We start from the raw sequence: 23,002 nt of genomic DNA on the forward strand, positions 1-23,002 counted from the left end.
ATGGGCAAGCATGTTTCACCTGAAGCTCCCCACACCTCACCAGCTATTTCAAGAAAGTGCTCTACAAAAGTTCCTCTTTTTTAGCCCTAGGTATTACAGCTGTTCCCAGGCTCCCTTCTCCTAACAACCAAGAGAAAGGTGGAGGAAAAAGTGACAAAATACAGATGACTCAAACCTCAGGTGCGGACACACAAAACTACATCTTTAGATTTTCTTTGCCATAACCCTAGTGTTGCTTTATGGGTCTAACAAAATGGAGCAAATAAGTAAGAGGTGCTTTGTAAAGAGGGCTACAGAGTGGTCAGTAAATGGGGAGTCCAATTACCCTCCCAAGGAGGGATGCTGTTTCCTCAGCAAGAAAACAGCACCTCCTAAGCAAAGTATGCCACAGGCATGTTCACAGTGAAGAGGAAGTGGCTCCCTACACAATAGGAACTTGGCCTGGGAAATCTCTTGTAATCATTGTTGCTAAACTCTGGCTTACAGTTGCAGCAGGGTTATCCACAGAAAATGGTTTTGTTAACCCGAAAGTCTCCACTATACTAATTTCCCCGGGAGGAGCCCCTCCCCTCTGCTTCCTGGAAGTTTTGAGCCCTGGACAAATGTCCTCCTCGGAATCCCAGCGGACTCTGTCCTTTCCCACTTAAGAGTCTCTGCGTCTCCACGCTCCCTCCGTCCCCATCTCCCGAGACCCCCCCCCCAACGACAAGGTGGACTACAACTCCCGGCGTGCCGCGCGCCTGGCGCTGCTCTGGGCTCCGCGCGTGGCGGCCACCGAGCGGCTGGGCGGGAGGTAAGTGATGGGCTCACAGGCCGTCCTGGGAACGCGCCCGCCCTCCCTCCTCTCCAGGATGAAAGGAACCAGTGAACACCAGGATAAGGACAAAAACAGAAACAAACAAACAAAACCCCAAACGCCCGACCCGCGGCCCCCGTGTGTTCGGCGCCCCGAGGGTGTGCACTTTGTCACCTGGAGTGGAGCGGGGCAGAGCTGGCGGGACGGGACGGGACAGGACGCGGTGCTAGGCTCGGCGCCACACCCCTAGCAGCTCCCACCCTAGGCAGACCGCCCGGTTCTCCCTCAGAGTCTCCACAGAAACTTTCCGCTCTGTCCCCTGCGCCACCTCGAGTTGCTTAGCCGACCGCTTGTCCTCCGTCCTGGAGACGCCCTCCGGGACGCGTGCAGCCCTGCCTTCGGGGACTTGGGTCCAGCCCCGGACCAGGCAGAAGGTTCCTACAGAACAGCCTGGCTTTCCTGGGCCGTCGGTGCTTCCTGGAGGTGGGTGCGAGGCAATATAGAAACCACTCTCAGAGAACCTGGTCTCCAGCCCTTCTTGACTGGCCTCCCCTCCCCCATCCGAGGGCGCTTTCAAGTTGTCCCCCCAAAGCTCTCTGTTCCAGAATCCTGAGGCCAGATAGACTGCCTTAGAAAGTCTTGTTTGGGCCACGCCCCCCCCCCCGGCACACACACACACACACACACACACACACACACACACACACATTCTGTAATCACAGAGCACGCTCCTGCGTACAGCACACAGCATGTGCTTCATCTCACACAAATACAGTGCTAACATACACGCCCTTCGTGTAAGAGCAAACGACTAATGTGCTTGTGGAGTGTGCAAAGATGAGTGGCTGAATCCACACACACATTCACAAATGGCAGTTTATTTCCAAAGTTAGAAACCAGCTGGTAAGTGAAGCCTGTTGCCATCATTTAGGACACCTTTGTGGCTCTGATGAAACGGGCCCAATTTTCTATAACACTTCCAGAAACACGTTTATTTAACAGGCACACTTTTTGATCACAGCAGGCAGGAAGGGAGAGGGTGGCCTTTTTACTTGAAGGGGAAGCCGCTTGGCGGAACTTCACAGAGGCCTTGCTCTGCTGAGTGTGGCCAAGGAAGACTCAGGAGTGCCTACATCTCTTTGACCCTTTTTCTTGGAGAGTGTGATCAGAGGTTCTTTGAGAACTGTTTGTTCTGAGCTGTGCTGTCATGGTACCCTCCCCCTGCTCCCCTGCCCAGCACACTCAACAATCCAAAGCCATTCCCTATGGCTGTTGTTAGGAAATAGGTCAGGAGTTTCACACCAAGTCCCAAAGTATGGATCTGTTGATGAGTTAGCACTCCCTGCCCCTCATTTTGGTCATTCGTGATAATGCACACAAATCCTGACCCATGCACAGCACAGTATTGAGCATTTACAAGTCTCCCCTAAAAATTTATAGTTGTGTTTGCAACAAGGCAGTGGCAAAGTCCAGAAAAGAGAACCTTTGAAACAAATATTTCTCAGCTGTGGTCTTTCAGGAAGCTGAAAATTTCTAGTGCCATTCCTGAAATTAGGTGGGTGAGTGGATGGGTGGATGATTTAGGAATTCAGGATCCAAATTTAGATCATACTTGTCAACCTTTGATCCCTGAATGTCCTTAAGGATTAGGAAAGAAAAGGGAAGCCACTTCTCCTCAGTTCTGCCTAAAATAAACACATCATACTTCCCGAGGACCAAGAACTCTCAGGGTCCTTGTTATGATCTTGAATTTGCCATATTTTGAATGGATTTTGTTTGTTTTGTCATCGGGTTTTTTTTTTTTTTGGGGGGGGGGATTATTGGAGTAGGTGTTGGGGGCTGGCAGATATCCTGAATTAAGTGTCAAAATGTTGATTGATACATATTTTCCAGGTGCATACAACATGTTTATGAGGTTTATGAGGCAGGAATACCCCACCCCAAACACACACAGACCCCTGAAACCCAAGTAGCAATTCCTTGCTAGGAACTGTAAGATTGACCAGGTAACAATGGAAAACACACTCCCAGTCTCTCTGCTCTCAGTTTCCTGAATTGGAACTTAAGATGGTGGCACGTCTTAATTTTATGTGACTTGGGCAATACCAAGTGCTCATGGGTTAGAAGTGTTGGCTGAATTTGGGGGGGAGGGGCGGGTGTCATGAAACTGAGATAAACCATTAAACCTGCAGTGTTTTTCTTGGGTAGAATAAGGTTTTGTTTGTTTCTGTCTGGTTTTGGTTGGCTTCCTTGGGTGGAATGTGAATGTTTTCAGAGCTCTGATCTTCTATTTTACATTCTCTCTGAAAGATGCTGCTTCCTACCTCGGGGAGTGAAGGGATTTGCTAGCTGGCCAGAGCTTTCCTTATACTCACAAAGAGATTACTTAAAAGCCAGCTCTGGGAACTTTGTCCACGCCTCTGTTAGGAAAAAAAGGCTAAAGCAGGACCGCGGCTTCTGAGAGCTCACTGTGTATAGCCCGTAAGCCCTGAGTTTTCTCTTATTTTCCCACGGGGAGAAAATGAAATAGTTTGAAACATGGCATGGCTACGCAGAAGAGCAGTGAGGACCTATGTAGCAACATGGGGGGGGGGGGAAGCAAGAGACTGCAGTAAGTACGTAAGCCACGTGCAAGGAGAATTCTGCCTATTTGCAAGTGTGATTGTCCCCTTCCACTAACTGTGCTGAGGGTAGTTAGCCAAAGTGAACAGGCACGCTGTAGCTTTAAAAAGTCAGCCATGAAGCAGAAGGCAGTTGCGGCTTGTGTGTGATTCCTAACGTCATGTTGGCTGAGAGCCAGCCTGGTTTTATTTTCACTGTGTCAAACTGTACCTCCTTTTTGAATTCCTTTGCCAGACTACTTTGTGAAAGAAAACATTGGGGTTTCTTTGGCTGTTCTTGATAAGCCTATAAAAAAATGATATGTTTTAGTTGCTTCTAGGTAGCTTTTCTTTTTACTCTTTCAGGAAAGAAAATAATAGTAGTGATAAAAAGACAATGTAGTGCGCTGTCGCAGAGTGCCGCTGTGAGTTGTTTTGTTTAGTTTCTGAGATGTTTAGAAAATGGTGAATTTATAACAGTTTCCAACTGAAGTGCCATTCTTCTTGTGGCTGGAGCAGCAGCACTCTGTCCCTGTCTACTCTGTGACTGTGTGGATGGATGCTATGATCTATATTATATTCAATGTGGGGTTCTTTAGCAACAGTCTTAGAGACTTGGGAGCTGGAAGGGGTGTGTGTGTGTGTTTCAGGAGTGGAGATGACCCCACACTTGCAGTGTTGTTTGCTAAGCGCCCACTTCTGGCAGAGTGGTAGCATCTTCGGAATTTACTGACCGATGCACTTGCCATGTCACAGCCCCCCTGGAGAAGGAGTGATTTGAGGGGAAATGCATTTAAATTATGGCTTCGGCTGAATGTAAGGAAACGTATTTCCAGGGCAGGCTTTCTGTTTTGATTTTCTTTTCTTTAAAGCAGTCCCTCCCCCGCATCTTGCTAATTGTGGAGGTTTTTTTTTTTTAATTTTTATACATTCCTTATCTGATAAAAAGACAGTGATGTTAATGTATCTCAAATGTTTTACTGATTTTACACAAATCTGATGAGCTGCCTATCTGACCCCTCCCCACCAACTCACACACACACCACCATAATCATCACCACACTTTTTGTGATAAGCTATCTGGGTGCTTTTGTTTTGTTTTGTTTTGAGCTTTGTGCTTTACCTCAGCATGTCTGTCTCCCAGATGAAGTTTTGCTGAGACTATTTGAGGTAGGAGAATACTTTCTGACAAAGGCTTTAATTAAGTCCCTTCTGCATTTCATTGAAATCAAAAAGTAGGGGAGTGGACCAAAAAAAAAGTCAATTAAAGAAAAAGGGAAGAAAATCATCTCCCATATTGGGAGGGGTTCAGAAAGGAGGCTTGTTTTTCTCCACTTTTGAGTATGGGCTGCAGTGTCCTCAGGGAGCTAGGAGGCCAGGGGAAGCCCTGCCGGGTCATAGTCTGTGTTGGAAGGAGGCTTCAGTCTTATTTGCACTTTCTTACTGTCAAGGTAGGGAGCACACTGCAAATGAAAGTACCACCACCCTGTCTTGCAGATTTGATCCTAGCTCTCCAATCAGAGGGGATGGTGTGAAGCTGTAAAGGGACCATTGTGTTTCCAGTTGAGAATGTATGTTCTCTCACTTTCTAAGAATTAAACCCAAGCTTTTCTCCCTTATTGATTAGTTGCGGAATAAAGGAGCTCTGCGAGCCTCCCCATGCTCTCTGTTGACATGGACAACAAGGGAAATGGCTGTGTCGGTGTAAAAAAGTAAGTGAGGCTGGCTTCTGAGTTCTGCTACTGCCAACAGCACAGGGACCTGTATCTGTTTTTATTCTCTTTAGCCACTGAAGGACACAATTTGGGGTCTTTTCATCTACACTGGCCACCAGCTACCTGCTCCCTCCCCCCTTGACTCTAGTTGCCTTTTCCTCAGGCCAGCCCTATGACAAATGGTGACTTCATGCATCCAGGTGTGTGAGGAAGCTGATGGTATCAGGCTGTAGATCAAAGAGGCGTCAGGAACTTAGCCCTACATCCTCATACGAGACAAAAACTGAGCAGGCACATTCCCATGTCCATAGGTTGCTAGGGTGGGGGCAGAAAGCATATAAAATGACTAACTATAGGCCAGAAAACTAACTATGTGAAATAATTTTTATTTGAAAATCACGTGGAAAATGACAAATCTGAGATCTGAACTCAGCTGTTTGGAATCCAAGATAGCTCATTTTCATCCCAGAAAGCTTCTAAGTTACAACAACCTTTTACCCAGTCCTGTCGGCTGGAGTGAGCCTGGTTGCAGGCAGTTTGCAGCAGACTTGTCTCAAAGTTGAAGGGGCTTCTTTGTCAAGGCTACAAAAGAATAGAAGGAAGATTGAAACTCCAGTTCCAGGTCCTTGCTTTTTTAAGATTATTAACCTATAAGGGAAAGGATACATAGTAAAGCATATTCTTGATATTTGTAAGACATTTGCATCATAGATATTCATTATTCTGTATGTGTGGTACGGTTTTACATTGGGACATTTTCATATGATACCTTGCCAATTTTAAACAAACACCGTAGAGCAGTTTTCTTCCCTGCTGGCTTCTTTCATTCAGTCATACTAAAATTTCCCAGACTTGAGCCACAAACTCTTAGAATTTCTAATATGGATCCTTGTTAAGATCTTGGTTATTTTGCATCTGCATCAATAGGTGTTGGCAAGACAACAACCACAGCTTAGATTCCACCTGAACTCTTTCTGAGGGGCAAGATGAAGTGGGTTCTGTGTTTATGATCTTCAACAGTAAAAACACATATCCATATATTAACAGAAAAATAGCCCAATAGGAGCACTCATTCCATAGGAGATGGGATTTTATATGGCCAGTTAATATGTGAGGAGGTACTCAGTAGTGGAAGTGACAAAGAAAATGCAAATCAAGTCACAGTCACAAACTCAGTCACTTGGCAAATGTTTAAAAATATGAAAATACCAGTCATTATAAAGAGTGAAGATTTCTAAGACAGTACTCCAGCATGTAGATGTCTTTGGAAAATAGTTTACCACTATTTTCTTACAAGTAATGTAGATCTCAGCAATTCCATATCTATCTCTATCTCTATTCCATGGCAATAAATTTGAGCCACTTAGTTAATTTAAAATTTTCTGGAGGTCATTTGTGAAACAGATGAAACAATTTTCAGTAATGTATTTTATTTAACTATCAAAAATGTTACTTTGACATGTTATCAACATAACATTATTAGGATATTTTGTGCCACGTTTTATAAACCTATTATGTAGTTTCCATTTCTATGTATCTCAGGTTGAACACAAACTTTTCTTGTTATATCTGCATTTGGATTTCATACAGTTTACATTTGGAAAAGGTGTAATCACATACCCGCCAATTCCAAAAATACTGATTTGCTATCATCCTTTCTACTAGGCTGTGGGTTTCCAGTGTTATTTAAGTGTCTGTCTCATTGCAGACCAGTTAAACTTTATTAATGAATAATTGGAATTAAACAATGACTGGAGATATTTAGAAGAGGGCATTTAACTGCTGCTTTAAAAACAAGTGAGTAGGGCCCTCAACGTCAAGAAGTAAAACAGGAAGATTTGAGTGACATAAGCAAAACCATGCGTGTGGGGAAGTGGAGGCTCTTGTCCATTGGATTTCAGTTCAGATCAAGGCTACGTTTGAATCAAATCTCTAAATGCTCAGAGAAAGAACTCAGAGTATACAGAAAGTTTGATGAGCTATTTGCTTCCCTGAGCTCTCATCATTTGGTTATTCTGCAGCTATATGCACTGAATCCTTATTTATCTGAATATCTTTAAATGAAAAAATATTCTGTCAAGAACTTTTTTGAGGCATTTTTTTCCTTTTTCTTGGTCAGCTTTTAGTCAGATCTCTGCTTGTTGATATAAAGTGGGTGGGGAAATGAAGAGAAAGCTATATCTTGTTCTTAGGTTTTTTATAAGCAAAGAGATCAATATAAATTTATTAGAATTGAAGTTAAATTATTTTTAGCCAAAGGCTATTTTAAAACATGGGCAAGGAGTAGGGTAATTTGATTTAAAAATAAAGGCAATACAATTAGAGTACATTTTTGAGTGTAAAAATAACTAACATTTGAAATAGTTTTATGAAAAAAGTAGTGTGACAGACATATCACCATAATAATTAACCAGGCCCTTTCTCTCCTAAATTAAAGGAGAGATGTAATGGTCCAAAAAAAAAAAAAAAAAACAGAGTTGCAAAATTCATGTAGATTATATTTATCCACAGTGTCCTTGGCCAGCCTTTTACTTGTATGCCAAATACCTGAGAGATGCAAACTTAAAAGGAAGAGGAGTCTAGTTGGGCTCATGTATCTTTGTGGCTTTAGTAATAGTCAACTGTCCCTATCAGGTAAGACACAGCATCACGCATGCCCAATGGCAAAGTTGGTCAATTCGTGGTAGCTAAGTAGAGATAGGAAGGATTCAGGGCAAGATTTAACTTTCTGGTACCCACCTCAGTGACCTACTTCCCCTGACTAGGCTCCACCCCTTAGCATAATCACCTGCCAGTAATGCCATCAAATTATGGCTTCAGTGGTTTCATTCGGTGGTGAAGGTAGAGTTCTAATGAACCAGTCACCTTTTCATGCTTCAACACATGAACCTCTGGGGACCAGTGTACCTCATGTCAAACCTCAGCACTCCACCTCTCATTCCCAGAGGCTCACAGCCTTCTCATAATCCAGGATGCACCTCGCCAAATGCCAAAAAGACCTCATTCTTAACAATTCCCTTACTGTTCAAAGTTTAAGCCCAAAGTCTCCTCTGAACCTCGCTCCCATGAACCCCTTGTGAACATAGCTTAAAAATTGCATTTTTACAATATACAATTACCTGGGAAACATCCTGGTTTAAAAATGAAATACTTGAAGAATAGAGATGAATGAAACCAGAGTAAGACCAAAGCCCGGGAGGGCAAACATCTAGTCTGCAGTGTTCAGGGTAGAAGGAGCTCGGGCAGCCCTGCACGGCAGTCTTGCCAGTACAGGCCATAAGGCCCGTCCCTAGAGTTTGTATTTCTCCCTGCAGTTCTTCCTGGCAGACATTCGTGTTCACTGGAGACATTGATCAACTTCTTGGAGTCTCCTTTACATCTTCAGATTTACTCTCATAGTTTCACACATTTCCCTCTCTGGAGCTGCCCAGGAGCAGTCCAGAAGGCTCTATGATTCTAAAATATTACATTCTATATGCCTACCAAACAAGTAAGACATGATGACATCAGGGTTGGCCTCCAGCTCAAGAAGCCTGGTCTCTTGGACTGTGACCGCTGTGGCTTTTGCATGGCTGAATCTCAGGAAACTTCTCTTCTCAAGGCAAAGTCTGTTGGATGTGTTTACATTTTTGCGCCAGTGACCATGTATAATGGGCAGGAGTCTTGTTTTTTTCATGAAGTATCCTCAAGGCTTCTATCTTGCTCAATATTTGTGGCACATCACCAGCAATTTTGCCAACCTTTTTTCTACAGCATTTCAAATGGTCAAAAGCATTTCAGAATGGTGGAGGCGATGATGTTACAGCAACCCGCTAGGAGTCCAGAGAGCCTCCCATCCTGAAATCATGTTGTAGCACACTTACTACAATCACACAGCCACTTTTTTAAGGCGAGCAGTTAACTACGAAACCACAGGAAGTGTGGACTCAGGCATTTCCCAGGCACTTAAAAGTCCGCTCAGTGGGACTCTGCTTATTGCTGGAAGCGAGGCAGTTAGAAAACCTAACAGATTTGTTAGGATGGCAAACTCCTGAAGAAACGTTCTTCAAGCCCATCATGACCAAGTGAGAGAAGGAAAGCAGAGCCTTGGAGAGATTCCTCATTGTCAGCTCATACTTGTTTATTTTACCAGGATGATGGGGAAGCTCAGCACATAGATCATCTGCCTCCCTACCCCGAAAAATCACATTGGTATAAAAATTAGAATTAATGCTTGATAATACTAGGGTGAAAATGAGTTCCTGCCCTCAGTGCATATCACTGGCTCCGTGGTAGAAACTCGTACATGCAGAAATGCTGGGCTGTTATGGTTGTTTTGTTGTTGGTTTGGTTTGGTTTTCATCAACTTGATACAAGATGGAGTTATCTGAGAAGAAGGAACAATAATTGAGATTAGTCTGTAGGCAAGTCCATGGGCATTTTCTTGGTTAATGGTTGATGTTGGAGGGCCTATTACAAATGGCACTATCCTAGGCAGTGGGTCCCAGGGTCTAACGCAAACCAAAACAAACCTAAACAAGACACAAGGAGCTAGTAAGCAGCTCCTCCCTCCTCCAAGGCTCTGCTTTGGGTCCTACCCTGACTTCCTGACTGTGGTATAGAAGTAATAGCCAGATGAACCCTTTCCTCCGCATGTTGCTTTTGGTCATGATATTTTTTTGTCACAGGGATAGAAAATCTAAGGCATGGGCACACACTGCTTACAAATTCAGGCTAAAATCGGAGAGGAAACTCTTCTAACCAGCATTGGCTCTAAATGTTTGCAAATTAAGTATCACTGAAAAACAAGCAATACCTGTCTGTTGGCCTGCCACCTGCTCCCATTTCTTTAAGAACAGAATTTGGTTGGCTTGTGTGTTTGGTTGGTTGGTGTGTTGTTGTAGTGGTTATTGTTTGTAACTGAATACTTAGGTTCTTTCTATGAGTGATTGAAACAATTATGTGTAGATGCTGGCCATTTAGATGTGTGAAGATATGCTGGGATCCCTCAAAGTCTAGGCATTTTGTCCTCACAACAGCAAAGATCTTTTGGGCTTGCACTGAATGTTGAGAAGCCTAATTCCAGAACCACAGCCTTCTCACCATGCTGGGGGTTTTAGTTATCATCAAGCCCATGTATCATCCAGCTCCCTCCTCTGCTCTGAGTTCAAGACCCATTGAATCCTGATGTGACAAAAGCCCAGGGGCACCGTCCCACTAAAGACACAAAGACACCGCATCCTTTCAGGATCCTGGTATATCTACCCCTTCATTCTCTATCTGGCCCACCACTGAGCCATGCTGGTTTTACCCCTTGAGAACTTTAATCCCGATCCTCTCTTTTCTCAGAGCTACTACTTAGTCTGAGACCCTGATCTGCAGAAATGATGGCAGTATTTTCCATTCATGCCCTGTCTCCCCTTCTCACTCCTCTTCAATACTCTTCTGATTGTGGCTTTGACTTGGTCACTTCTTCCCCATAAGGCCATTTGCCAACTTCCTGCTTCTCTTAGCAAAATCTGGAACCCTCCTCAGTGTGGCCTCCAGGATTGTAATGGCTCCTTGGCTGACTTCATTCCTACCACAGAGCTTGAAGTACTCTTCACCCAACTTCTTTACACAGTTAACTTCTGATGGCCTTTTAGACCTTGCTTTAGCCAAAATGTCCTAGGTCTAAGATATCACAGCACAGTGTCCCTGTCCTTCCTAGCTGTTTGTGTAATTTGCAGCTGTAAGTCTAGAGTGTGTTGCTGATCATTGTCCACTCAGAACACTGGGAGGCACATAAGTGTTGCTCTGTCTTTTGCTCCTAAATGTATTCCTAGTTGGAGAGGTGGAGGTCTTTGCCCTGAAGGACTTCCGTTAAGCTCATAGGAATTTGCCACAGGAAGAGGAAAAAGGACTTCAATCAGAGGAACAATGTGATCAGGTAGATGTTCTGGGAGCTACATTGGATGGGCATAGACAGATGACTCCTGCAGTGAGTATGAAATGAAGCACAGTCCCAGACACTGCAGGCTGTTGCTTTTTTTTCCTCAGTGTACTTTTGTCCCTCCTCTCTGAACCCAGTGAGAAGGGTTACTTGAGCCTACCAGACAGATGCCTGATTTTCATCTGCTTAATCACTGTAGTTCACTTTGAACAGTGCTGACTGACTTCCTTAAGCACATGCTTGACACTCGGAATAATACAGTGAGAACTGGCCCAGGGTTACATGTGTATCTTTGGTCCACATCTCTCACTTGAGTCCAAAAAAAACAAAAACAGTGTTTAAACTATTATGGGAGGTGTTATGATGGTAATTTGGATGGGGTATTGGATCTCAGAGCAGGTTAATTTAATTTAAGTACTTCCCTAATGGTGCCAGGAAGTGCCTTAGAGCAGAGGTGACCCTTGAATGAGTAGGAGTGGTAAAGTTTCATTGGGTAGTTAGAGCGACATAAGGGCTGAGACAGAATGCAACAGGGAAGCATGCTCTATGGGGGAATAGCTTTTGAGTTGCACTGTACAGTACATATTCAGACTGAAATTACAGCAGACATGCTCAGCAATAGCCCATCAAAAATGACCACACCACTCTAAATGTCTCTGGCTTCAAAACAAAGTACTTGTGGGAATCATTTTCATTAAAGGTCAGATACTTTCCTAAGAAAGCATTGGCTGTGCCAGTGTGAGTAATGATCACAGGGAACCAAGACACAGAAGAAACATCATGAGTCCTTTTGTGGATAGACCGGGATAGGCCCTGAGGGAAGTGAGCACCAGGCTCTCACTGAGCTGGCTCAGACCAGCCCTTGGAGGCAAGGCAGTGAGCCTGTGCACACCTGCATACAAGACAGCTTGGATTTGTGTCTTGCAGTTCCATGGAAAATGGGAGGCCTCCTGATCCTGCAGACTGGGCTGTGATGGACGTCGTGGATTATTTCCGAACAGCAGGATTTGAGGAGCAAGCCAGTGTTTTTCAGGAACAGGTAACTCGGGCTGGAAAAACACAGTTCCCTTCCTCATTGTACTGAGAAGGGGATGAAGAGGGAGAGTGGAGAACATTGAGGGGGCAGAGAGCCCTAGATGGTGAGGAGCAGCAGCAGTTATGGCAGTCGGTGGCTCCTTCCCGACAGAGGAAAGCCAGAGACTGCAGGGAAGGAGGCTATGCTCATTTCCATTGGACTGAGCATGCCCATGGGTGGAGGGAGCCAGTCCTGTCCTCACTACAGACACAGGATGAAGCAGGTGGCAGGAAGGAGGGACTCAACTGGAGAGACACAGCATTCTCCACTGCTCCTGGATCTAGTTCCCAAGGGACTGACTGTTCAGGTGCTCATCACAGTAGGGCCTAGGGTGCAGAGCCAAGTTCAACTTCGTGCGAGTGTGTGTGCAGATATTTCTGTATGTATGTATGTATGTATGTCTGGGGGCAAGTTACTGGAGTTCCATGAGTCTTTGTTTCACATCTTTAACAAGTGATTGTACCTGACTGACCGGGATGTTCTGACAATTTAAAGAAAAAATATACAAATTTTCCCAAAAGGTTTTGGCGCAATGTTGATGTTCACAAAGGTTAATTTCTATCTCTGGGGCCCATGGGTTGACGTTAGAAAAGGGAAGAGCAGGCATCTGTTCTCTGGGTAACCTGTGACTCCATGGAGCAGGCTGAGCCAGCACTTTGGGAATGGCCCTCTAGGAGGCAGGTTTGGCAGAGCTCGTGGTCCACCCTTCAGAACACAAAGCTCCTAGCCTCCTAGGCTGCAGTTTTCTGGGCATTAACTTCATTGTCTTGTAATCTAGTTGAGAGAATTAGAAGCTGAAGAATGTGTCTGGCAATCCATTCCACATCCCTTCACAAGATCATATTAGCACAGCCCAAGTTTAGATAAAGTAACTTTTAAAAGCCACGTGTGATTTTCTTGGCCTCTTGCTCTCTTACTCTCTTGCTTTCCTGCTCTCTCCCGTCTCTGTCAGGGCATCCTCCCTCTCTTTCCCCTATCATTTCTCACTCTCTCCTTCTCTTTCTTCATCTCCATCTAATAAACCTCTAGAAAAAAAAAAAAAGCCATGTGTGAAAAAAAAAAAAAAGCCACGTGTGTCAGTCTCCTCAAGCAATACATTCTTCAAACTTGATCCTTACACATTTGTAAATTTTTGCTAGTTTGGAAAATTTGCCAGGATGGAAGCTTAAATGATTTTACGCCCATTAGAAGAATTAAAATTAGAAGGAGATTTGGTGCCAAATGTGCATGGGGAACAAACAGAATGCTCCGACATTGCTAGTGAGAGTGTAAAAGAAATACTCACACCTACCAAGATCTAGCAGTTTTACTCCTGGGTATTTACCAAAGGAAAATGAAAGCATCTCTGTATGAAGATTTCTGTAAAATTGTTGTTAGCAGCTTTTTTGATAGTTGCCTTTCTATGCAATTGTATACACAATGAGGGTACACGCTGAGATACATACGTAATGAACACCTCCAGTAATGGAAACAAATTCCCAACATATACGGCAGTTCAGGTGAGAGGAGTACCAAAGTTCATGCCAAATTGGTCCATCTTAGATTTTCAGACTGTTAAATAGATCAATAACCAAATTAAAAAAGAGCATGCTTGGGTATGAATAGGTGGACATGGGAAATAATTTGTGAAGGGACATGAGGGAACCTCCTGGTGACACCAACATTCTGTATGTTGATAAAAGCTACAATTACAAGCCGTGTGTGTGAGTGCAGGTGTGTGCATGTGTGCATGTCTTAACATATGGCTGGAAAGTAGAAGCTAATCATCTAGAACATAGTTTATTTTGGGTTTTTAATGGTGTAATGTCCATTTGTGTCATTGAAATTGAGTAGCTCTTTTCTAAAATTAAATTTAAGTAATGTTGTAAGAGCTTTGCAAAAAGGAGGGTGGGCTCAGGTAAAAGGTCTCCTGGCCAGGTTCCCAGATGCCCAGAAGCCTTCTCAGGTTGCATTTTTGCTCAGATACTCCAGGTGAGGGGGTTGCATGCTCTCTGGGTCTTGTAGATTCAGTAGACAGCCTTGCAAATAAGATTGGCCACTCCAGGATGGCCTGCTAGTGGCATTTTCTCCTCAGGATGACTTATTCTGGCACTGAGCACACTTAGATATAAGTTACATTTCGTTGAGAAATCCCTCACATCACTGTGTCTAATCTGCCAATTTTGGAGCTTGATAAACAAATTCCTAGAAGATGAAGCAAGTCCTGAAATGCAAGCTCTTTCATTCATAGGAGGGTAGCTCATTGGGTAAGGAGTGGGCCTTAAATTAGTCTCTGGAAGTGATCCAGCTCTTCCTTCTACCCTGACATTTCCATTTCCATTGAAGGAGTTACAGAGTGGGGGAAAGGGTGTCACTGGCTAGGCCAGGATGGTACGCTATGTTATTCTGTGACTCATGGAGACCGAAGCATGTTCTCTAACACATTTACCTGGCTCTTCTACCCACATCTAACCTCCTGAACCTCTCTGGCAATCACCCTCAAGTCAACACTCACTAGTTATATTCTGATATGAATACTGAAGGTCATCTCCAGCCCAAAGCTAGGTCCCTCTCTGGTACATTGTTAGGTCACAGCAAAAAAAAAAAAAAAAAAAAAAACAAAAACAAAAAAAAAAAAAACAAAAAACACCATAATAAAGCATTTTAAAAATCTCCTCAGTGCAAGATTTGCCAGCAACCACTAAACCACCCTTGACAAGAACAGTCCCAGGTGGGCACATTATTTCAGGGCTGATTCCTATAGCCTGGATTTGAATTCCCCATCACACCTACAGTGAGAACCTAACACTGTATGTGATAATACTGGGAGTAAAGACCAGGGGGAGGAAACTAGACTTAGTGAGATCTTAAGGGTGGTCCCCGTGGTAGGATCAGTGCCCTTCTAGAAGAACTGAAGCAGTTCCAAATACTGTGGCTACTCTGCCTCCACATAAGGCTTTAGCACAAAGGTGGTTGGTCATCTGAAATTGACTAATCGTTTCTCACTGAATGCACTCTACTTGCTTAGCAGCTAGAACCATTAAGTTTCCCTGTGGTCCAGGTATTCCCATCAGCCTCTTTGACAGTCCTTACTTGAGCTGGAAGCACAGCCTAAGCACTACCAAGAAGGAAGTCTATGATAGTCCAACCAAAGACCATTCATGGAGATAACCTAGAACCCCTGCACAGATGTAGCCTGTGGCAGCTCAGTCTCTAAGATGGTTCCCTAGTAATGGGAACAGGGGCTGTCTCTGAAATGAACTCAGTGGCCTGCTCTTTGATCACCTCCCCCTAAGGGGATAGCAACCTTACCAGGCCATAGAGGAAGACAATGCAGCCAGTTCTAATGAGACCTGATAGACTAGGATCAGAGGGAAGGGGAGGAGGACCTCCCCTGTCAGTGGACTGGGGGAGGGGCATGGGAGGAGAAGAGGGAGGGAGGGTGGGATTGGGAGGGGATTAAGGGAGGGGACTACAGCTGGGATACAAAGTGAATAAACTGTAATTAATAAAACAATAAATACATTTAAAAATAATAATATAATAACGGGAAAAAAAGAAGGAAGTCTAAGCCACTGCCCACCCTGTTATCATGACCAGGTGTGCATTCAGGCGACATTGCTGTGCTGACCCATCTCCATGATTAGATATGTTATTCTCCCTGGGGTCAGCTTATGGCTTCTATCATTAGACTTACATTCTTCATCTTCTGGGGACTTTATTCAACTGGACTCATTAACACGGTTCCACAAGAGGATCCATTGGCTAGTGAACACGGGAGGCAGTGGAAACCATTTCTAAGGAAGGTGGAGTGACCACACACCAGCACCATCGTTCTCATATACTCCATGTTAAAGTGGCTATTTTCCCAAGTATCTGGGTAACAGGCATGAGCAGAGTCATAACCTCAGGCTTATTTTCTCATAATTGTTTCCTAGTCACTGGGGTGATCCTGGGCCATTTGCTGTGATAGTGCTCACATTTCTACATAGAAAGTGTTGAGTTCAACAGTGGAGCATTGCCTCAGCACCTCCTTTGAGTCCAAGGTGCCATCTGGAGATGGGTCCTCCTGAAGTCAGCTTCCAGTGTCATAGAGTAAGACATGAAAGTGACTTGAGGCTTAGTGATTTTTTTTTTAAGTGGGAGATTTAAAAAAATAACTGATGCTTACCCATAGACATGTGTTGCCTGGTTTTTAAGACCAATGCATTCAGAAATATTACTTCCGTAAGAGCTTTTGAGAGACTATTTTGACTAATTTCAGCAAAAATACCTCCTCCTACCCCAGAGCAGTATGATGGGATTCACTTTGTTAGACTCTGAGGGCTAAAGAAGTACCATATTCTGCTTTAAACAGTATCATCCATCTCTTGACAGTGCGATTCTCCACCTCACTTCATCTCTCAAACTCATGTGATCACAGCTCACAGAGGTATTCCTTCCAAGTGTAGGACTGTCGTTTCACCTCTCTGGCTCCATGCTTCTGACTCACATGTCCTCACAGTAGGGAAGGAGAATGCACAGGCAGACTGAATGCACACATTCAGTCACTGTCATGTGGTTCAGACCCTGCAGCATCCTGTTCTTGTCAGTGAGTGAGCAAGTGACATCGGTAATTTTATCTCTGGAACACTGTATATCTCAGAGATCATTTTCCCCCTCAGAATATCATGACAGAATAACATACAACTCAAAATGGCATGTTAATTTTATTCTAATACTTTTCCCTTATAGCCACAAGAACAGTCTTATCTGAAATACCCATCTTGTTAAGTCAGAATTTGAAACCTGTAGACTGGGCTTTGTTTTTAGCTGGTTCTTTGCTACTAACATTGAACAAATTCTGATCACCCATATTAATAAAGATAAACAAAACTGTATGGCTGCATACTCCACTACTTATTTCAAAAGGGAGTAGTTGAGTAGAAAGCCTATCAGATAACAGTGAGCTCTGTGCCCAAAGTCAAGCCGATGCAGTGGCCAGGTTTCTGGTTCTCAGTAGACAAGAGGTGCTTATGTGGTGCTTCAGGTGTCCACAGCACTGTAAACCCACACTGAAATATGTCACAAAAGTATGAGTACAAAATTGTTCAAGTGAAACATGAGTTTCTCTAGCTTGATGACAAATTCATCTCTGAATTAGGCCAGTTAAACCCTCACACCTTAGGGGTTAAAAAAAAAAACACTTTGTTTATCCAGTAACATTTTGTAATACCATCACTGAAAATATCCAAGGTAGGCTGATGCTTGATATTTATTAACAGTTGGGAAAACACTGAAATGCTTAAAATATTCTATAGTATAATGAAGATATAGGGGATGTGGCAACTTCCTTCAGTTTGTAAAGATTAATAAAAAAGGTTAAAATGCAAGCAAGTAAGTAATACTAACAGAAAGTAGCCAAAGAGAATTAGTTGTACGCAAAACCGGTAAAGAAAAATATTTTTTAAATATTTTTATTTACATAGAATAGATTGTATTTGTATAGAATAAGCTAAAGCACCCAAATTAGCTGTTTGAGACCAAACAGCTGTAAAACAGAAAGAGTACAATGCATGGCACATTTACTTATTCTTTAGTGATTTCTGTGGTTGTGACAACATCCATTAAAACAAGCAGAAAACTATTAAAGTAATAATAACAACAAACATTACTTTAGTAAGGCCACCTAAAACCATCACAGTTAGGAGAACCTCCTGAAGAAAGTCCAGAATATTCCATGCAGTGGAAAGACCAAACACAGAAGCATGAAAAAACACTCTGTCTTGGCAACTACAATACACTTATGCTGGGGAGCATTGAGCAGATTGATGAACAGTGGGGCTGAGAAGCAAACAGGGTATGGAGAAGAGTGGGGCTCCACTAGCAGAAGAGGGTCCCTGGGGATCCACTGAGGGGTGGAAATCCAAAAGAAGAAGGACAGATGAGTGTAATGCCTGGGACTGAGTGCCTTCTGCCACCCAACTCTTCCTTTGAACACTTGGACCTCAGCTTGTGGCACTGTTTGGGAAGTTGTGGAACCCTTGGGAAACAATTGAAAAAGGACATCATTAGAAAGAGGGGGAGCACCAGTTATGAGCAGTTTTCTGGAAATCTCTGAGGGTGGTTTTATGAAGATTGAACTAATCAATAAGCTCAAGATACCTCAAAAAGGTCATGTCGAGTGGGGTCTAGGAAGTTGGCCAGTGGAATCTCAATAGTGCAGGTGGGGAAGAAGGTGGCAAACCCTTCCAACTGAGGAGTTCTTCAAAAATAAAGAACTCAGGTGTCTGCCCTTGTGCAAGGGTCATGGAAGCATCATTCACAATGGCCAGGCAGACACAACCCAAATGCCATGAATAAGTACATAGATAAACAAGATGTGGTATGTGCGTAAAATGGACTATTTTTCATCCATAAAAAGGTCAGATTCAACAGGGATGAACTTGGAGAACATGTTGAGTAACTTATATAATTCATCTATATGAAATATTTGAAGTAGACATTCCTAGATACACAAGAAGATTAATGGACAGCAGGAGCTGAGTCATCTCTAATGAATATTAAGTTTATTGGAATAACATGTTAGGGTCCAGAAATTACTGAATAAAACTCCCCAGACTCAAGTAGCGTGTAAACAGCAAAGAGCATTTATTCTGCAGATGCAGGGACCACCATTCAGACAGTAATGGCGACCCCGAGATGAGTACCTGGGCTCTAGTTAAAGCCAACTAGATAGAGGAATTGCAGGGAGAGTTAGGTCATCTTTATTTTTATTGGCACAGGTCAGAAGCAAGGGTACAAGTGCACCGGGAACTGGTTAAGGCTTGGTCAGGGGCTACAGGCTCTCTAAACTGGTTCAAACTGGCCCAACTGGTAGGTGCCTATGGAGGCCAGGTGACCTCTGTTGGAATTGTCCAGTGCCCGTAGAGGCTATGTGATGCCAATCAGGACTTAGGGGCTTTTCAGACTGATAAGTAAGCAGCCTTTTTTTCCTAGGCCAAATGTCTTAGCCGATTCTGATTGGTTGAGTGTTTTCTGTGGGTTTTCCTACAACTGAAGTTTATATTTCTGAGAAACAGAAAACTCGGGCCTGTTCTGTTTCAGTAAGAAAATGAAGCCCATCGTAGAGCTGGTCTGGCTTATTTAACCAGGCCCTCTGAGGCAGAGGAAATTTTAAAGTAGGTAGTTGTGATTACTAAACAACATGGTGAGAATAATTATGTTACTATATACTTAGAGCTGGTTAACAATACAAATTTTATATAATAGAAATTTTAATTTAAAATTGAACATTTATAATTTTTAGATATTAATAATTGGTGAGTGTATGTGTGTATGGTATGGCAGAGCACACAGGCCAGAGCATATATGTAGCAGACAAATAATAAAATTAGGGAACCAATTCTTTCTACCCACCTTTGCATAGATTCTAGGGATAATACTCAGGTCACCAAGGTTTTGGGGAAAGTGCCTTTATCTGTTGAGCCATCTCACTAGCCTATGGTATAAATTTTATAAAATATAAATTTATAAAAATGTCTAGTGTAATCTTAGCTATATGATGGTGCAATTGGTTAATAAAATTTTCAAATATTTTTTAAAAATATGAATAAATAATCAAGTCAAGGGTGTTTTAACTGCACAGGAGATAAAGGTAATGACTAAGTTTATGTGTTAACTTGACCAAGCTAAGGGATGCCCAGATAGCTAGTACAGCACCATGGCCTGGGTATATCTACAAGGGTGTTCATGGAGGAGAATAACATTTGAATCAACACACTAAGTAAGCGTCATCCCAGCAAGATGGGTGGGCATCATCTTGATGCCCAATACTGACTCTAGTAGAACACAAAGGTAGAGTGTCCGAGTTAACTCTCAACTTCATAGAGCCTGGAGTCAGCTGAAAAATGAGGCTCAATTCAGTAATTGTCTTTATCGGGTTTTTCTGTGGGTCTGTCTGTAAGGGGCTGTCCTGATCAATCAATAATTGGTTTAGGAAGTATCATGAGCAGTATCATTCTCTCACTGGTAGGCCTGGAGTACCCAAGAAGAAGAGAGGAGATGAGCCTATAAGCAATCAGCAAGCAGCCTCCCTCCACTCTTCCTGCTATAAGTTCTACTACTTGGGTTCCAGCCTTGGTTTCCCTCGGTGATGGACCTTGGCCTGGAAGTGTAAACCACATAAATCATTTCTCATCGTAAGTTGCTTTTGGTGGGAACATTTTATCACAGCAACAGAAAGGAAACGAGAACATGGACGAAGAATGAATTCACCCTTTGGATGCTGACCAGGACTTAAATTATCAACCACCCTGCATGTCTACATTTTCAAGTCTCCAGACTTGAAATTTTCTCGGAGTCCCAGCTCACAGTTTAGTTAGGCCTAACGAACCAACGTTTGGTTCATTTCCTTAGAGGACCCAATGCATTCAGTTTTGGGGAAACATTTAGGAAATTCTTCCCAGTTTCTCTTTTTGTTTATTTTGTTTAACTAAACAGGAAGCAAGTTCCACTTAAAGTGAAAGGGGAGGGGCAGAGCTTTAATTAGAAACGAGAACAGTAGTAACAGATAACAATGACCACCAAGGAGAATGGAAACGGAGATGATCACAAATTAATCCTCAATATTGTACAGACCTAGCTAAGGTTGTGGGGTGTGTCATGTTCATGGTTTTGTTCTCTTATTGTCAGCAGCATTGGGTCTAGGAGTTAAAGAAACAGAATTACTGGCTCCCCTGACTTAGTCTCAGAGGGCTGTGTTAGAGGAATAGTGAAAGAATGGCTCCCCTTGTCAACACTGTGCTTCACACAGAAGGGCAGGAAAGGGTCTTAGAATACTGCAGAACTGGAGGTGAAAAGAAAGGCTGATTTGTAAGAGTGCAGAGGGAGAACAGACAGAGAGAGCCAAGGTGGTTTTAATGCTGCAAAGGCCAGACTTATCTAGCTGATGACATTTCAGGAATAGATTCTAAATGTAAGTAGATTATTGTCACAAATAGGTGAAAACATAGCAGATGGTAGCAATTTTAAAGATCCTGTGGTCACTGACACCAGTCAGTGGAAGGAGGAAGATCAATGAAGGCCCCAAGCAGCTAGTTTCATAGTCTACCCAAAAGAGGTTACATACACTTCCAACCCTTCACATCTCAGTGGCCGTAAGTCAGTCGAAGGCCAAAACTAAATTACAAAGAAGTCTGGGAAATATAAAGTTGAGTGTCCTATGAAATGGGCAGTGGGATGCTTAGTGCTCATTGTCAACTTGACAACATCTGGAATATAGTTAAGCCTCATGGTATGCCTGTGGGGGGTTATCTTGTTTGCATTAACTGGGTGGGAAGAGCCACCCACTGCAGGTGGGGCTGGATGTGCTTGGAGCCAGGGAGCTGAGCAGAAGCATGCAGTCACTGCTATCTTTTTCCTCACCATGTGGTCATCTGCTTCAAGTTCTGCTGCCTTGACTCACCCACCATGATAGACATACCTTGAACAGTTGGCCAAAATAAGCCCTTTAAGTCACTTTTATGACAGGTGTGCACACCCCTGCTGTACTAGGGCCCCAGTGCCTTTTCCTTTTAAATAGTATCTGTTGTTTTGATACTGCTACTTAGGTTAGTTTTTAAATCCGGAGATAAAGTTCCAAAAGGTTCACATTGCTGAAGTACATACTGAGTGTAGAGTCCATTTCTGATTCTTTTTCCTCAGTGTGTCCATTAAAAATCCTACTCAGATTTGCCTTTGACCCAGTTTCCCTGCTTGATGAATTTTATTTTTTCTTTAAAGTTATGAAAACCCACAACCCCTCAACTCTATCATGCCACTGGGGATATGAGATAACAAAGGGGAGGGCCTGAAGAGCACAGGCTCCTCCACAGGACCCATGTTCAATTCTCAGCACTCACATGGTGGCTCACAACTCTGTCCTCCACTTCCAGGGGATCTGACACCCTCTTCTGGCCTTTGTATTCAAGTGGTGCACAGCACTGCACACAAGTGGCACATAGACATACATGCAGGAAAACACCTGTACACATAAAATAGTAAAATAATTTTAAATGCCACAAGGCAAGTTACAGTGACACCAAAGAGGGCACTAAAAGCATCTACTGATGTTGGGTCTGCTGGCTTGTGGCTGTTACAAACAAGGCAAAAGTTGTTAAGCTACACAAATGGTTCTTCCCTGTTAACAAGCCACTGATGTGCGCTTATTTATTGTGTACACGTTTATTTTTGAATCACATAAGGTCTCTCCAGTTTCTGTAGTATCCACCTCAGATCTACCACCACTATGAAAACAAGGCCAGCACAGCATCAGCTGAGAGTCTGAGGTTGCCAGCTTGAAGTGATGACCTCATAGTCACTCCTCCACAATGAACAGCAAAGGCGGGACATGGGTGTGGTAGCGTGTGAAGGGCCCACATACTGAAGAGGAATTTCTCCACCAAAAGAGGCTTCACCCCAAGAACCATGTGAGGAAATCCAAAGCTGTAAACTTCAACAATTTACCATCTTCCTTTCTGAAGTTATATGGAAAAGTTTCAAAATCTCCACCCTGCATCTATGTGGAACAAAGCTTTTTGAAGAAGCATGGTGAATTATTACAAAGTACTTGGGGTGCCTCAGAATGCATCCTCCTCTGATATCAAGAGGGCTTTCCATCAGTTGGCTCTGCAGGTACATCCAGACAAGAACCCAGGAGACAAGGAAGAAGCCGAGGAGAAGTTCAAACAAATAGCAAAAGCCTATCACATCTTATCTGATGCCAGGAAGAGAAGGGACTATGATAGGTCCAGAGGGAGCTATACCAGAGGGGAAATCAGAGATGATGGCTATGCCAGAGGGGAAACCAGAGGTGATGGCTATACCAGAGGAGAAACCAGAGGTGATGGCTATGCCAGAGGGGAAATCAGAGATGATGGCTATGCCAGAGGGGAAATTAGAGATGAT

At 43.3% G+C, this 23,002-nt stretch overlaps 1 protein-coding gene across 1 annotated transcript in view; it reads left to right on the forward strand.

The window, feature by feature from the left end:
- The first annotated feature begins 1,228 nt into the window (after nucleotides 1-1,228).
- Samd13 (sterile alpha motif domain containing 13) overlaps nucleotides 1,229-23,002 on the forward strand; it is a 31,841-nt gene continuing 10,067 nt past the window's right edge. The window contains exons 1-2 of the mRNA XM_055614377.1: nucleotides 1,229-1,279; nucleotides 11,950-12,061. Of these exons, the coding sequence (XP_055470352.1) occupies nucleotides 11,954-12,061 (108 nt within the window). The 5' untranslated portion in view covers nucleotides 1,229-1,279; nucleotides 11,950-11,953. The remainder of the gene's footprint in view (nucleotides 1,280-11,949; nucleotides 12,062-23,002) is intronic.

This window comes from Psammomys obesus, unplaced genomic scaffold, assembly GCF_907164565.1.
Source record: "Psammomys obesus unplaced genomic scaffold, mPsaObe1.curated_primary_1811, whole genome shotgun sequence".
Taxonomy (NCBI): domain Eukaryota; kingdom Metazoa; phylum Chordata; class Mammalia; order Rodentia; family Muridae; genus Psammomys; species Psammomys obesus.